Source organism: Ranitomeya variabilis, chromosome 6, assembly GCF_051348905.1.
Source record: "Ranitomeya variabilis isolate aRanVar5 chromosome 6, aRanVar5.hap1, whole genome shotgun sequence".
NCBI classification, from domain to species: domain Eukaryota; kingdom Metazoa; phylum Chordata; class Amphibia; order Anura; family Dendrobatidae; genus Ranitomeya; species Ranitomeya variabilis.
The window spans coordinates 566,741,199-566,757,740 of record NC_135237.1 but is presented as its reverse complement, the minus strand read 5'-3'; the positions used below and the strand labels follow the sequence as shown (position 1 = coordinate 566,757,740).

The 16,542-nt window shown below is 44.5% G+C and overlaps 1 protein-coding gene across 1 annotated transcript in view; it reads left to right on the top strand.

Moving 5' to 3' along the window:
- LOC143783098 (NACHT, LRR and PYD domains-containing protein 12-like) overlaps positions 1–16,542 on the top strand; it is a 173,728-nt gene that overhangs the window by 134,373 nt on the left and 22,813 nt on the right. The window contains exon 8 of the mRNA XM_077271350.1: positions 6,915–7,085. Coding sequence (XP_077127465.1) covers positions 6,915–7,085 — 171 coding nt within the window. The remainder of the gene's footprint in view (positions 1–6,914; positions 7,086–16,542) is intronic.

Sequence of the window (16,542 nt, the reverse complement as noted above, 5' to 3'; positions counted from 1 at the left end):
AAGATCAAACTCAGTGTTTATTAGATCTGAGACAATACTGTATGTGTAACAGTTACACCTTACCCCTCTTCATTTTTTTATTCTATCTTTTATTTGGAGATCATGGCTGCAGTTGGGGAGTCCTGGTATAACCAGCAGGCCAAGAATGTTCTGATTGCCCTCTGTATGATGAGACAGATTGACTCCATGGGCAAAACCAGGCACCAAATGATTGCGGAACTGTTGCAATGTTCCGCAGAGCCAGTCTGTCACCAGAGCCCTGATGACGCAGAAGCCAGCCCAAGTGCAGATGGTGCTGCTGCAGAGGTCCAACCGGTGAATGTCAGCCATACTCACAACCAAAGTGGTGTGGACCCCCTCCTGCAGATGGCCTTGGATCAACTCCATGCAGACGATCGTGAGGGACATCTCCAGCTGATTCAGCAACATCGACGGGCCCAGTCCGAGCAGGAAGAGAGACAGTACCAGTTGGAGTTAAACCCGAATCCAGGGGAAGAGATCTTCCCAGTACAGCAGTGAGTCCAGCAACGCAAATTTCTTTAAACCCCATCCCAAGCATTTTCCTGTGATGGACAAGGACGCGGACTTGGACATATTCCTGCGGGAGTTTGAAAAAGCCTGCAGACAGTACCAGCTGCCTGAGGACTAATGGGCCCGATATTTAACTCCCAGGCTCAAAGGGAAAGCTCTGGAGGTGTTTGCTTATCTCCATGGAGACCAAGATGGAGAGTATGAGGCCATCAAGCAAGCCCTGATAAAAAAAGTACCAGCTGACTCCTGAGGTCTACCGTAAACAGTTTCCGGAACCTCCAACCTGGACCACACGACAGCTACATGGTGCATGGGCTCAGAAACCACCTTGAGCAGAGGGTCCAAGGACTGTCAGTCACCACTTTTATGCAGCTAAAGGACCTAATTGTGAAAGACCAGTTCCTACATCTTTGTCCAGCTGAGGTGCGACAGTTTGTGATGGACCAGGAGACCAAAGAGGCGGATAAAGCAGCACAGACTGCCGACACCTATGAGGCCAATCGTAAAGAGGAGGTGCAGAAGCCAGTCATCACCAGCAGGAAAGGGGGCGGTAAACCATTGACCGCCATCCCTGCCCCCCGAAGCCTTGTCCCCTTTGCCAACACAAGGCCTACATCTGATCCTTGCAAGTGTTATTTCTGCAGACGGACTGGACACCTCAGCGCCACTTGTCCAGAAAAGCAGAAGAGCCCCCCATCCAAGGCCCCAGGGCCAAATGCAGCAGTTGTTTTTGTGGTTGGGCTGGTTGGGAGGGCCTGTGAAAATTTGCAGTCTGTCACCGTAGGGGGGCACTGTCACTGTAGGCCTCAAGGACCTCGAGGCCGAATGAACCCTCATCCGACCCGAACTGTTATGCCCTGAAAAGATTATCCCAGGGAAAACCCTGACTGTCACCAGGATTGGGGGCATCCGCTGTCCCTTGCCGATGGCCCAGGTTTTTTAGATTGGGGTGCCGGGAGTGGGGTGAAGGAGGTGGGAGTGTCCGAAAACCTACCCACAAACATTTTGTTGGGAACTGATTTGGGGAGGATGTTTTCTTATTATATCCCTGACACCCCTCCCCGATCTGATACAGATGGTAATGTTAATGCTAATGATTTCAATGTCAATGCTTTACCTTATAATGATGTATCTGGAGGTACAGGAGGGCTCAGCCATGTCACGCTGTGAGGTGATAATGCTGAGGACCCCCTAACATGAGCAAGCGTCAGTGCTAAGTGGGATGGGGAGAGGCGCAGGAACCATGAAGCAAGTGATGCCGTGCAACTGACCAGTGTCACAAAGGAAGGTGTTTTGACTAATGGTAGCTGCCCCATAATTAGCACTACTCCTAAGGTAATAGGGAAGGATGGGGAGATAGTACCCATGGCCATGCAGACTGATGGGACTGTGTTATTCCCCGAAAAGACGGCCTATATAGCCGCTGTCACCCGCAGAGTGCCCAGAATGCAAGTAACACCTTGCCTTCTGGACCCTCCTCAGCCATCGGAATAACTGAATGAGTTATGGACCCAGAACAGGTCCCAGAGGGTCCCCGTGAGGACAGGACCTTAACGTCACTTCTAGCTGCCTCCAGCCATGAGTTCCAGGCAGCTCTGCACTCAGATGCTAGCCTGGACACATTGAGGTACCTCGCTGAGAAGCCCACCTCTGAGACTGATAAGGAGAGGGTATTCTGGGAGCAAGAGAGGTTGTTCCAGGAGACAGTTCCCTGTAAACCCCAACAGGAGTGGTTGAGGGAGAGGCAGCTGGTCATACCCTACCAATTTACGGATGAGTTGTTACGGATTGCCCATGAGATTCCCCTCACTGGACACTTGGGGGTCAGCAAAACAAAGACCCAGCTGTCTCAACACTTCTATTGGCCCAAAATTGGAACAGATGTGACAAACTACTGTCGCTCCTGTATCACGTGTCAAGGAGTGGGAAAGTCAGGGCCTGCTCCCAAAGATCCCCTGATCTCTTTGCCAGTGATGGAGGAGCCTTTCCAGAAGATTGCTGTGGACATTGTGGGACCACTGGCCATACCTCAGCAGCTCTGAAAAGCATTTTATCCTTACTGTGATAGACTATGCTACCAGGGATCTGGAGGCAGTGGCTCTGTCCTCAATTAGGGCGGATAAGGTGGCGGATGCCCTGTTGGCCATCTTTTCTTCAGTAGGATTTCCCAGGGAAATGCTTACCGACCAGGGGACTAAATTCATGTCTCGCCTAATGGAGGCTCTCTGTAAGAAAATGCAGGTGCGGCGTCTGGTATCGAGTGCGTATCATCAACAGTACCATCAAACAGATGCTAAAATATTGGTTGAGTCCCAGGGATGCGACGGGGAGCAGTACCTCCAACACCTGCTATTTGCTTACCGAGAGGTTCCGCATGCCTCAACGTGGCTCTCCCCCTTCGAGCTCCTGTACGGCAGGCGAGTCCAGGGACCCCTTGGCTTGGTAAGGGAATCCTGGGAAGAAGAACCGAGTTCTCCAGGAGTGTCCATCATGGACTATAAATTTAAGAAAACTAACCGTCACATCCAAACATAGACTAGGTGTGAACAGGTGCTAACCTAGAGTCACCAACTCATATACAATCAAACAAATAAGGCAGCACTCTGTAGCGCCATAGCTCACAAACATGAAATATGAAAATTGAATTGCATTACTGCACTAGAAATATGAAAAATTGAGAAAGCTAAGCGCATAACGCCTTAACGTGGCTACCAGGTACACATGAATTGGCCAATTTATGCGCTAAGCTTTCTCAATTTTTCACATTTCTAGTGCAGTAATGCAATTCAATTTTCATATTTCATGTTTGCAGCTACAGAGTGCTGCCTTATTTTTTTTTATTGTATATGAGTTGGTGACTCTAGGTTAGCAAATGTTCACACCTAGTCTATGTTTGTATGTGATGGTCAGTTTTTTGAAATTTGTATTCATTAGCCTTCTGACTGAGCACTCCGCCTCTTAGCCTGAGGCATTTTTAATCACAGCAAGGACCGCACCCCTCCACAGAGATATAGATTTCAGTCTAAGAGAGGACTCACAGGTTCCCATACAGATTAAGACTTTATTCTAAGAGAGGATTGGCATTGTTTAGGTCCTGGTAACGAGAAATGCCTTACCATGGCTGCCAGGTACACAAGAATTGGCCAATTTATGCACTAAACTTTTTCAATTTTTCATATTTCTAGTGCAGTAATGCAATTCAATTTTCATATTTCATGTTTGCAAGCAATGGCGCTACAGAGTTCTGCCTTATTTGTTTCATTGTATGTCATGCGCTTCCATGACAAGATGCAGACCTTGACGCAGTTGGTGCATGACAACATGGCACTTCCCCAGGCTGATCAGAAGCATTAGTACGATCAGAGTGCCCGAAAGTGGACTTACCAGGTGGGTCAGAGGGTGTGGTTGCTGGTCCCTGTACCAAAAGATAAGCATCAGGCGGCCTGGGAAGGCCCGTATGTCATACACCAGCAGCTCAACCCAGTCACCTACGTGGTCACTCTTGATCACGCTCGGGGTAGGCAAAAGGCTTTCCACATTAATATGATGAAAGCTCATCAAGAACGTGGAGCCTGCGTCCTACCGGTCTGCAACCTCCCCGAAGAAGGGGAGGAAGGCCCCCTCCTGGACATGCTGGCCCAAGCGAAGGCCGGCGGGTCCATAGAGGATGTGGAGATAAGCCCCTTGCTATCCGCACGCCAGAGGTCTCAGCTGTGAGCAACACTAAAATCCTTCCATGCCGTGTTCACCAACATGCCTGAAAGGACTGAGGTAGCGGTCCACAAAGTGGAAAGCGGGATTCATATCCCAATCTGGCAGACATCCTATTGAATCTCGGACGAGGAGTAGCACATCATGCGCCAGGAGATCGATGAGATGCTGAAGTTGGAGGTGATTAAATGGACTAAGAATGCATGGGCCTCAACTGTAGTCCTGGTGCCAAAGAAAAATCGGACCACCCAGTTCTGTGTGGAGTACAGGAGGCTCAACAACATAAAGGGCTCTGATGCACACCTAATGTCACGCGTCGAGGAGCTGCTTGAGTGGTTAGCTAGCGCGAGCTATCTATCCATTATGGATCTGAGCCGAGGATATTGGCAGATTCCCCTGAGCCTCGAGGCACAGGAGAAGTCCACCTTTATCAACCCCTTTGGACTATACGAGTCCACGGTCATGCCTTTTGGCATGAAGAATGCTCCTGCCACTTTCCAGCGGATGGTTAACGACCTGCTCCAGGGACTGGAGAGGTACGCGGTTGGGAAGTGGACGCTATCGTGTCCTGGCCCACCCCCAGGACCAAGAGACAGGTAATGTCCTTCTTGGGCACTGCAGGGTACTATAGGCATTTTGTACAACACTATAGTAGCCTTGAGAAGCCGATGACGGACCTCACCAAGAGGAACCTACCCCATATAGTCGATTGGACAAATGACTGTGAGGTGGCCTTTCAGGCTTTGAAGACTGCCCTGAGTAGCTCTCCTGTGCTAAGGACAATCGACTGCAGTCGGTGGTTCATAGTACAGACCGACGCCAGCGAGTTTGGCCTCAGTGATGTGCTTCGCCAGGTCGACTCGGGGAACCAAGAGCACCCCATGTTGTACCTAAGCTGGAAGCTCCTGCTGAGGGAGGTGGCCTATTCCACTATAGAGAAGGAGTGCCTGGCCATGGTATGGGCCCTGCAACGGTTGCAGCCCTACTTGTACAGGCGCACCTTCACCGTCGTGACCGACCACAACCCCCTGAGTTGGCTGCACACCGTGTCCGGTACCAACGGAAGGTTGCTTCTGGAGCCTTGCCCTCCAGCAGTATGATTTTACTGTTCAACACAGAAAGGCAGAGAGCATGGCAATTCAGATAGGTTGTCCTGGCAGGGAGAACCCACAGAGATGAGCATGGAGGAGTACCGAGAGGTCCTGCCTCTGTAGCACAGTCTAAAAGGGGAGGTGTCAGGAAAATATCAATTATTTTCCATTGTTCTGGAGACACCACCACAGCTGGCCTACTGCTCCTCTCACCATTGGTTTCTGTAGGACCAAATCCTTCATGCAGGCCCTCTCCCCCTCTGTGATTTTCCACTCCCCCTCCTTTCAGGCAGATGGTTACTTTGGAATGCAAGTTTTATTGCCTGCCAGTGCTAGCAGAGCTGAATGCGTTCTTTCCCTCCAAAAAACCTCTTTGTCTTATAAGCGAAACACTCAAAGTGAAATTCAATAATACACATTAATCATAGAAACATGAAAAATAGATTTCCAGGATCTGGGCACTTGGGATTACACATGGCAGCATTTTGCGGCCTTTAGGGCTATCAGAAACCTGGGAAATGAATTTCTGCCCACCAACAAATCACAGACATACCGTGTTTGGACTCTAAAAACCGGTAAAATCGCAAGGGAAAAAATAATGCCATTATTGTTGGCCTGCGAGATTCCAGGCCAAAGATATGAAGAAAAAGAGTTATTGATTATTTTCCAAAATAGGTGTACCTCCCAGAAAACAGCCCATATGTGAGGTCAGCGAAGTGGGAGTTCTTAGTTTATGACTGACACATAAAACAAGAATGTCCATCTTTGGCATGCATTCAGAGCCAGGAGAGACCGCTAACACCATGCTGTGGTACTGGATCATTTCTTTGGGATATCTCCCCCCTTTTATCGGCACGTCATACCTGTGACTGAGATTTAGTAAGTTTCGTATTTTATCCCGTTTTATTTCATAACTGATTGTACATATTTGTATTTTGTCTCTTTTGTAGTATCATTTGTATCTTTTGTAAACACTGCCGATTCTTCCGGAGTAAAATTATGAATTTGCTAGCTTCGTTCTTCTTGCTCTATGATCGATCCGCCACGTACTCCGCGCAAATTCACGCTACCAAACTACCAGACAGGTGTCCGATCCACCTATAAGAGGTCGGTGGTAGCAGCATAGTTTTCTTATTTATGCGGTGTTGGGGATTTGATGGTGACTGGATTGGGGTATATATATGTTCCTATCAGGAACAGTTGATATATATACATCCCATCACATCACATGCTGCAATATTCAACATAAATAAGAGCAGCTGCGCTCATTTTCTTATCCTCTGTCAATACCCTTATTGGACAACAGGTTAAGGGGGCGCCAGAGAGCTGCAAGTTCATGACTAAGTTCGTGACAATCACTGATTATGACATGCCGTAAAGTGAGGACACTATTCAGGGATTTTTCTAGAATATGATTTTTTATGTCAGTGGAGATATCGTATAGCTATTGGCACCTCTGACATCCATCACACACAAGAGGCGGCTTTATTTATGGAGGTCGGGGACATTTTCTCTCCACATTCACAATCTACAGATTTTATTCTAACGCATCCTTAACTTCTCATTTTCTCATTCTTACAGTTTGGGTTACAATTATCTACCAGACACTTCCAGCATCCAGCTGGCATCGGGAATAAGGAATAATCGGTCTCTGAAGAAACTTTTCTTGTCTAATAACCGTCTGTCCGGTCCTCACTTCAGTGTCTTAATGGATGCTCTGTCTGGTCCAGACTGTAAGATAGAGGAATTACGGTGAGTATAAGAGACGTGAACAGGACGGAGACGTGAGAATATAAGAGACGTGTACAGGACAGAGACGTGAGAGTATAAACTGTATACATCACATAGGATACACTGAGACTGTTGTGTACATCATATAGAAGACACTGAGACTGCTGTATATACATCACATAGGAGACACCAAACCTGTGCTATATACATCACATTAGAGACACTGACACTGCTGTATTTACATCACATAATATACACCAAAACTGCTGTATGCAAATCACATTAGAAACACTGAGATTGCTGTATATACATGACATAGACACTGAGACTTCTGCCTATATCACATAAGAGACATCAATACTCCTATATATTCATCACATAGGGGACACAGACTTCTGAATATACATCACAGAGGAGGCACTACAACTGCTGTATACAGTGAGATAAACTGAGACTGATGTATATACATCACATAAGAGACACAGACTGGTGTTCGTACATTACTTGGGATACATTGAGACTGCTGTATATACTGTACATCACATAGAAGACACTGAGACTACTGTATGTACATCCCATAGGAGACATTGACACTGCTGTATTGACATTGACACTGCTGTATATGCATCACATAGGAGACACCGAGACTGCTGTTTACATCACATAAGGTACACCGAGACTGCTGTGTATACATAACATAGGAGACACTATAGTTGGTACATGTACTGTACATCACATAGGAAACACTGAGACTGCTGTAAATTTATCACATAGAATACACCAAGACTGCTGTATATACATCACTTTTGATACACTGAGACTGCTGTTCATACATCACTTGGGATACACTGAGACTGTTGATTCCAACACATGGAATATGTGTACACACCCCGGTAAGTTCACAGCTAACTCTTAGATACCCCCAGACTACTCGCTGCCACCACTAATCTGTTTCGTTCTATTAGACACCGTTAAAACGGTAGCTTATGGCTTCGAGGCGTAGTTTACAGAAAAGAAGGAACAGAACTATTACATTTTATGTTTAAACCAAAGGGAGGCAGTGTTTATGAAGAATATACAAAAGATTTTACAAGGAGGGCAAAACAATACAGTATAAACAGTTACATAAAATAAAAGGGATTAACAGGAGAACTTACTACACCCATAGCAGAGACTATTCAGTTTAGCCGAAGGAGAGCGCTTCGATTTGGCCATCAAGATGGAGTCCCTACATACACAGGATGTGTAACTCTCTTGTACGAACACTGATGATACTTGGGATTGATCTTTTATCAGACGCTAAGTCCCACCCACACACCCCTCTACGATGACCTCATAAGGTCCCGATTGTGGGCTGAACTCAGCCCTTCATAATTTTAGGAAATCCGAATTTATGTAATAACATCGAGATTTTAGCTACGCTTAGAAACCAAACATGGCCTAGCTGCTGGTGGTTATATGGCCCCTATGTCTTTGGGGCCTTTTGGTGGGGGTTATGATTATGAGAAAATATGTGTATGATTGCTTAGTTATCCCGGTGCCATCAATATACGTCTCATTAATATCGGATAGATAAAAATTCCGATATTCCATATTTTTTCCCGTAGCAATACTGTCTGTACTATAAATTGTACTGTCACTGGATAGTTGTACAGGGGTACAGATGTTTTTTGATCGGCTTCAGACCCTAATAACATCTTTTCTTGTCTCTATGTGGGGACAATAGACATACTCGCATTTTAATTAATCTGCTTCACATAGCTGTGTCACTGCCATTTTACATAAAGACAGGTGTGATTGCTAGCTCACAGCTCCTCATGACAAAGAGTTAATGAAAGGAAAAAGGGAGGGGGACATGAGGGACATCAAGGATTTTTAATATTTTCTATGACACAATGAGACTGCTATACATACATAATATAGCAGACTCTATAGCTGGAGCATATACATCACAAAGGAGACACTGAGGCAGCAGCATGTACAGTATATCACATAGGAGACATTAGGGCTGCAGCATATATGCCACATAGAAGTTGCTGGTTCTGGAGCATATATATCACATAGGAGAGGCTGGGGATGATGTATACACATCACATAGGAGACGCTGTGGATGATGTATACACATCACATAGGAGAGGCTGTGGGTGACACTGCCACTAGTTTCTACAATGCCTCTCTGGCGTCAGCCATTGTCTCGGTCGCCCCTGTCATGCATAGCAGAGTGCGATGGATCAATAGACAACCCTGGCACAATAACATCACTAAAAAGCTTCGGCAAGTATCCAGAATCGCAGAACGTCTTTGGAAGAAAATGCATTCACAAGATGATTTCACTGCACTCCAAAACAACACTCACATTCAAATCAACTCTCACCTCTGCTAAACAGGCCTATTTTACATCCCTCGTATCTTCTTTATCCAACAACCCCAAACAGTTGTTCAACACTTTTAACTCCCTCCTCTTCCCACCACTGCCCCCTCCGAGTTCCCTAATCGTTGCCAAGGACTTTGCCATGCACTTCAAAAATAAGATAGACCAAACAAGGCAAGTCTTTGTTGTCAAACCACTACAACCCCTTTGTATACCAGACCAATGCCCTAACCCCATAACTTCCCTCTCCAAAATTACTGAAGGGGAGCTTGCTCATCTTCTCTCCAAATCACACCTCACCACTTGTGCGCTTGACCCCATCCCATCCCACCTCCTCCCCAACCTCACCACCACACTAATCCCATCCCTAACCCATCTCTTCAACCTCTAACTAACTTCTGGTACCTTCCCCTCTGCTTTCAAACATGCCACAGTCACACCTATCCTCAAAAAGCCATCCCTTGACCCAAGCGCTATGTCCAGCTATCGCCCCATATCATTGCTCCCATTTGCATCCAAACTCCTTGAGCAGCACATCCATGCTGAACTTTCCTCTCACTTTGCATCTAACTCTCTCTTCGACAACCTACAATCTGGCTTCCATCCCCACCATTCCACTGAGACTGCCCTGACCAAAATTATTAACGACTTACTTACAGCCAAAGCTAACAGACAATTCTCTATACTCCTCCTTCTAGACCTGTCCTCTGCCTTCGACACAGTTAACCACTGCCTCCTACTACAGATCCTCTCTTCCTCTTGTATCAAAGACCTCGCCCTATCTTGGATCTCCTCATACCTCACCAGCCACACATTTAGCGTTTCCTACTCCCATACTACCTCTTCATCTCGCCCCCTCTCTGTTGGTGTCCCTCAAGGCTCTGTCTAGGGCCCTTACTCTTCTCAATCTATACACTCGGCCTGGGACAACTCATAAGGTCCTATGGCTTCCAATACCATCTATATGCTGATGACACTCAGATCTACCTCTCTGGCCCAGATGTCATCTCTCTGCTCTCCAGAATCCCAGAGTGTCTGTCAGCCATATCCTCCTTCTTCTCCTCTCACTTCATCAAGCTCAATGTGGACAAATCTGAACTAATTATCTTTCCTCCATCTCGCATATCTTCCCTACCTGATCTATCTATCAAAATAACTTTCCCCTGTCCCCAAAATCCGCTGCCTCGGAGTAACCCTTGACTCAGCCCTGTCCTTCAAACCGCACATCCAAGCTCTCGTCACCTCCTGTCGCCTCCAGCTTAAAAATATTTCCAGAATCCGTCCTTTCCTCACCCCTCACTCTACCAAAATGCTTGTGCATGCCCTAATCATCTCCCGCCTCTACTGCAACATCCTTCCTTTGTAGCCTACCTTCTAACACTCTCGCAGCCCTCCAGTCTGTCCTTAACTCTGCTGCCCGACTAATTAATCTCTCTCCTCGCTACACTCCTGCTTCCCCTCTTTGCAAATCCCTTCACTGGCTCCCAATTTCCCAGCGTATCCAGTTTAAAGTACTAACACTGACCTACAAAGCCATCCACAACCTTTCTCCTCCGTATATTTCCACACTAATCTCTCAATATCTTCCCTCACGTAATCTCCGGTCCTCCCAAGTCCTCCTTCTCTCCTCCACGCTTATTCGCTCCTCACCCAATCGCCTCCAAGACTTCTCCCGAATATCCCCCATCCTCTGGAATTCTGTGCACCAACACATCTGGTTATCCACCACATTTGGATCCTTCAAAAGAAACATGAAAACCCACCTCTTCAAAGACGCTTACAGCCTGTAATGACACCATCGGAGCTACTGCAACCCTCAACCTACTGTCTCCTTCCCCATAATCCCGTAGAATGTAAGCCCACAAGGGCAGGGTCCTCACCCCTCTGTACCAGTCTGTCATTGTTAGTTTGTTTACTGTAAGTGATATTTGTATTTTGATGTAACCCCTTCTCATGTACAGCACCATGGTATCAATGGTGCTATATAAATAAATAATAATAATAATAATAATAATAATGATGTATACACATCACATAGGAGAAGCTGAGGATGATGTATACCAGAGGTGTCAAACTGCATTCCTCGAGGGCCGCCAACAGGTCATGTTTTCAGGAATTCCTTGTATTGCACAGGTGATAATTTAATCACCTGCACAGAATGATTCCAGCACCTTGTGGAATGCTAAGGAAATCCTGAAAATATGACCTGTTGGCGGCCCTCGAGGAATGCAGTTTGACACCTCTGATGTATACACATCACATAGGAGACGCTGGGGATGATGTATACAAATCACATAGGAGACACTGTGGATATTGTATTCACATCACATAGGAGAGGTTGTCGATGATGTACACACATCACATAGGATACGATGCGGATGATGTAAACACATCACATAGGAGATGCTGGCGATGATGTATATAAATCACATAGGAGATGCTGTGAATGATGTATACACATCACATAGGAGATGCTGTGAATGATGTATACACATCACATAGGAGAGGCTGGGGATGATCTATACACATCACAAAGGAGATGCTGTGGATGATGTATACACATCACATAGGAGAGACTGGGGATGATGTATACACATCACATAGGAGAGACTGGGGATGATGTATACACATCACATAGGAGATGCTGGGGATGATCTATACACATCACATAGGAGATGCTCGGGATGATCTATACACATCACATAGGAGATGCTGTGGATGATGTATACACATCACATAGGAGAGACTGGGGATGATGTATACACATCACATAGGAGAGACTGGGGATGATGTATACACATCACATAGGAGATGCTGGGGATGATCTATACGCATCACATAGGAGTTGCTGTGGATGATGTATACACATCACATAGGAGAGACTGGGGATGATGTATACACATCACATAGGAGACACTGTGGATGATGTATACACATAACATAGGATACACTGGGGATAATGTATATAAATCACATAGGAGATGCTGTGGATGGTGTATATACATCACATAGGAGATGCTGGGGATGATGTATATAATGTATACACATCATATAGGAGATGCTGGGGAAGATGTATACACATCACAGGAGATGCTGTGGATGATGTATACATATCACATAGGAAAAACTGGGGATGATGTATACATATCACACAGGAAAAGCTGGGAATGATGTATGTACATCACATAGGAGACGCAGGGGATAATGTATATAAATCACATAGGAGACACTGGATGATGTATACACATCACATAGGAGATGCTCGGGATGATATATACACATCACAAAGGAGATGCTGGGGATGGTTTATATAAATCACATAGGAGACGGTGGGGATGATGTATACACATCACATAGGAGACATCGGGGCTGTAGCCTCACATAGGAGATGCTGGGGCTGCTGTCTACATCAGTTTGACGGGTGCGCAGAGTGCGCTGTCTCTGCCCACAAAGTACGTCCTGACTCTGGCACTGGCCAGCATAGGGAGGTAGTCCGTGCTCACTGTATAAGGAACAATTAAAGGTCCAGGGACTGGCAAAATGAAGCCACCGGTGAGAGCACTGCGGTCCCTGAGAATTTGCCTGGGGGACAGAGAAAAGGCCATTGTGGGTTGTTTCCAGTAGGTTTCCCACTCCTGCTATAGTATAACAGTCTGATCATAGGAGGGTTCACAACTAAACTAAAAGAAGGAGTCAACAACATTTATCGCTCTCATATCTCCATACATATCACTTGTAAATAGTCCCACTGGCGATAATTAAAGTCTGAAAAATACTGAAATGAAGAAGACATGTGTGTTAGTCAGTGTAGTGACTGGTTTAGCTGTAGATACATTAAAAGTTAGCAAATTTTCCCCCCAAAATATATATTTTTTAATTTAATTTCTTTAATAGACACATTTTTCTAATTTCACTGTTTACATAACGTATAATTTGTCATGATAAAATCATTCTCAGCACCACGAGGACACGTAAAGACATCCAAAGTTATTGCTACATAACATGGCACATGGATCTCAATTTTTTCAATTTTTGTTCTCTCTCCGATTAGATGATTTTCTAAAGATATATAAAATGTAGACATATGCATGTGTGGTATGTGTGGACTCTGCACATGTTCAACTTTTATTTTACGATGGTGTGGGATATTTCATTGTGTACCCACCAGTATCAGTCTGTATGCATGTACAGTATAAAGTGCTGAGTGGCACACTGACACCGCCATGTATTTGTTTTCAGAAAATATATACCGGTAGGTATTGGGTTCACCACTAAATATTTTTATTTTGTACTTTAGATTTATCTGTACTCGTCAAAAGTGTGAAAACTGTCTTGCAAAATATTGATTAAAAAAAAAACACTTTAGCAGCAAATCTTGAAGTGAATATCCATCATTGAGTTCTTTGTTTCAATATTCTGTGTTGATTAATCTTGTAATACACAGTATATTAATAGCGATTGGCGCTCTAAATAATACTGATTACACTATGCCACAAATTTTTCTTTATTTTTTGTTCCTGGGTCCAAAGTGGGCAGCACGGTGGCTCAGTGGTTAGCCTTGCAGCGCTGGAGTCCTGGGTTCAAATCCCACCAATGACAAATTATAGTGTAATTTCCTTTTTTTGACACAATATATATGACATTTTTCTGCCCTGTGGTCATAAAATCAAAGTTTGTGCTGAACGAAGTCGTTTTTCCATAGTCTTTAAACATAAGCAGTTGAAATATTACATTTGGAAGCCAGGAACAAAAATTGTGTTACATAGTGTTCTCAAATAACATGCTGTCTGCAGACACCACTAGGGGGAGCTAAGTGCATACTGTAATCAATGTGCCATCACAATAGGACAGTATGCAGTCAGCTGCCATGTTCCTTTTAGTGGTAACTGCTGGAAGGTAGAAAGATGGAAATTCAATGTACACAACCAGGAATGTAGAGCTCCTATTAGTCTGTAGGAGAAGCCATAGCCAAGGCCCTATAAAGAGCTAATCATCCCTCTTCAGCATGATTGAGAAGTCTCTCCTAATTTCTCTCAATGATGCAGACACCTCGGCTGATTGCAACCTTACAACAGAAGGAGAAAGGGAATTAGAACTGACTTCAGTAATTTTGCTGTAACTCAAACTCTTAAAGAGAACCTTTCACCAAATTTTTCATGCCCAACTGGAGACAGGATGTAATAGTGGCTGGAGAGCAGAATAAACTATTTTTGCTTTTTATTTTACCTATTCATTACGGAGATATTAGTAATCAAAGTATTTGGCACCTGATGAGTTAATTTTCGTTAAGTCCCAGTGGGTGTTATCAGATAGTTTTCACTGGAGGTGTGTACTTTTTACCACTATATGATTTTGTCCAATCGTAAGCAGGCAGCAACACTCAAGGGTAAGTAGATCATGTCCCCACCATAGCTTCAAGCAGGTGTCTCAGTGCATGAGACATATAATGATAAAGCCCTGATCTCCTGGTCTAACCTCCTACATGATTAGAGTGGTGGGAGTAGAGCACAGAAGACATGATCCTGTTAATCAGTGTGGGAGGAGTAGAGCACTGCTGAGTTTAGCTGTGTCACATCACAAGCCCTTCTATCAGCTCTCCTTCTCCTCTCATAGCACTGTCACCTCTGTTGTTCTGTCCCTCCTCCCACACTACCCATCCATAAATGAGTCAGTATCATACTTATGTCTGCTGTCTCCAAAGCAACATGTAATTATTACTCTGCAGTAAGATCAGAGTAGTGTGTCATCACATCTCTCACAGAGAAGTAACCCAGAACAGGAAGACTACTCCTGTGTGAGACATATAATGACCAACAACCTGATCTTACTGCGAGTGCAAGTTCCTGTGAACACAGCAGACATAAATGTGAATATTGTGATTATTTACACATTCGGGTAACGTTTCTCTTCCGAAAAGGCAGTTTTGTGGAATGAGCAGTGCAGCAGAGGTGACAGTGCTGTGAGAGGAGGAGAGCTTGATAGAAGAGGTTGTAATGTGACAAAGCTAAACTCTGCTGTACTGCCCCTTCCCCACACAGAATACTGGGTACTTACCTGAAAGGTCTTAGTCATCCGTACTTTAGTCTCAGCACTTTCTAATCATGTAGGAGGTTAGACCAGAAGATCAGGGCTGTCTGACATTATACATCTCACACACTGAGAAATCTGAAAATAATTACAAGGGCTCACTCATTATAATCACACTGATGTGTTACAATGTCCCTGGGTGACGGCAGAGCCACATGTGACACGTAATAATGGGAGAACAGGAGCCACGGACTGAGCGCTATAATGGATAGTTGAGGGAAGAGAATTCCCACAGCTGATTACCGGTGACACAAATTCCTCCTTCAGCTCTATTACTATTATACATTCAATGTGCTGCATTAATCACTGATTTTTGACATGCTATAAAGTGAAAACCCCATTCAGGTATTTTTTTTTTATTTGATTTTTGTTGCCAGTGGACATATATAGCTGCCAGCAGTCCTGACATCCATACGCCTCGGCATCCAGTGAGGACATTTATAGATTTCACTAACAGTCGGTGACATTTTCACTCCACATTCACAATCTACATTCTTGAGTTTATTGCTTTTTTTTTTTTTTTTTAAATCAGGACCATGTCAATGTTTTCAGTGTTCATGATGAATGAATGTGGAAAAAATACAAGTTAAAATGTGTCAAAATGCAAATAAAAATGCAAAAAAAATAACATTTCAAAAACACATGTAATGTGCAAAGTGTCATTCCACTAATCGTGGTCTGGTGCACCAAAAAAAAATGCAAAAAATGCAGCGTGTGAACATACCCTGCGCAAAAAAACACTTTTCTCGTGTTTTTACTTACGTTTTTCTCCCATTTATTTGAATGGGTGAAAAACGCTGCAAAAAAACCTGAAATAATTGAGGTGCTGCACACTTAAAAAAAACAAAAACAGACGTTTTGATGGTTCAAATGTGCAAGAAAAAAATAAGTGGCATGTGAGAGAAATATCAGAAATTCATTCATTTTGCTGGTATAGTATAATGCTGTGTTTTTTACACTGGAAAAAAAATATGACAAAAATGCCAAATGTGAACAAACCCTCAGACTCTGTGCCTGCGT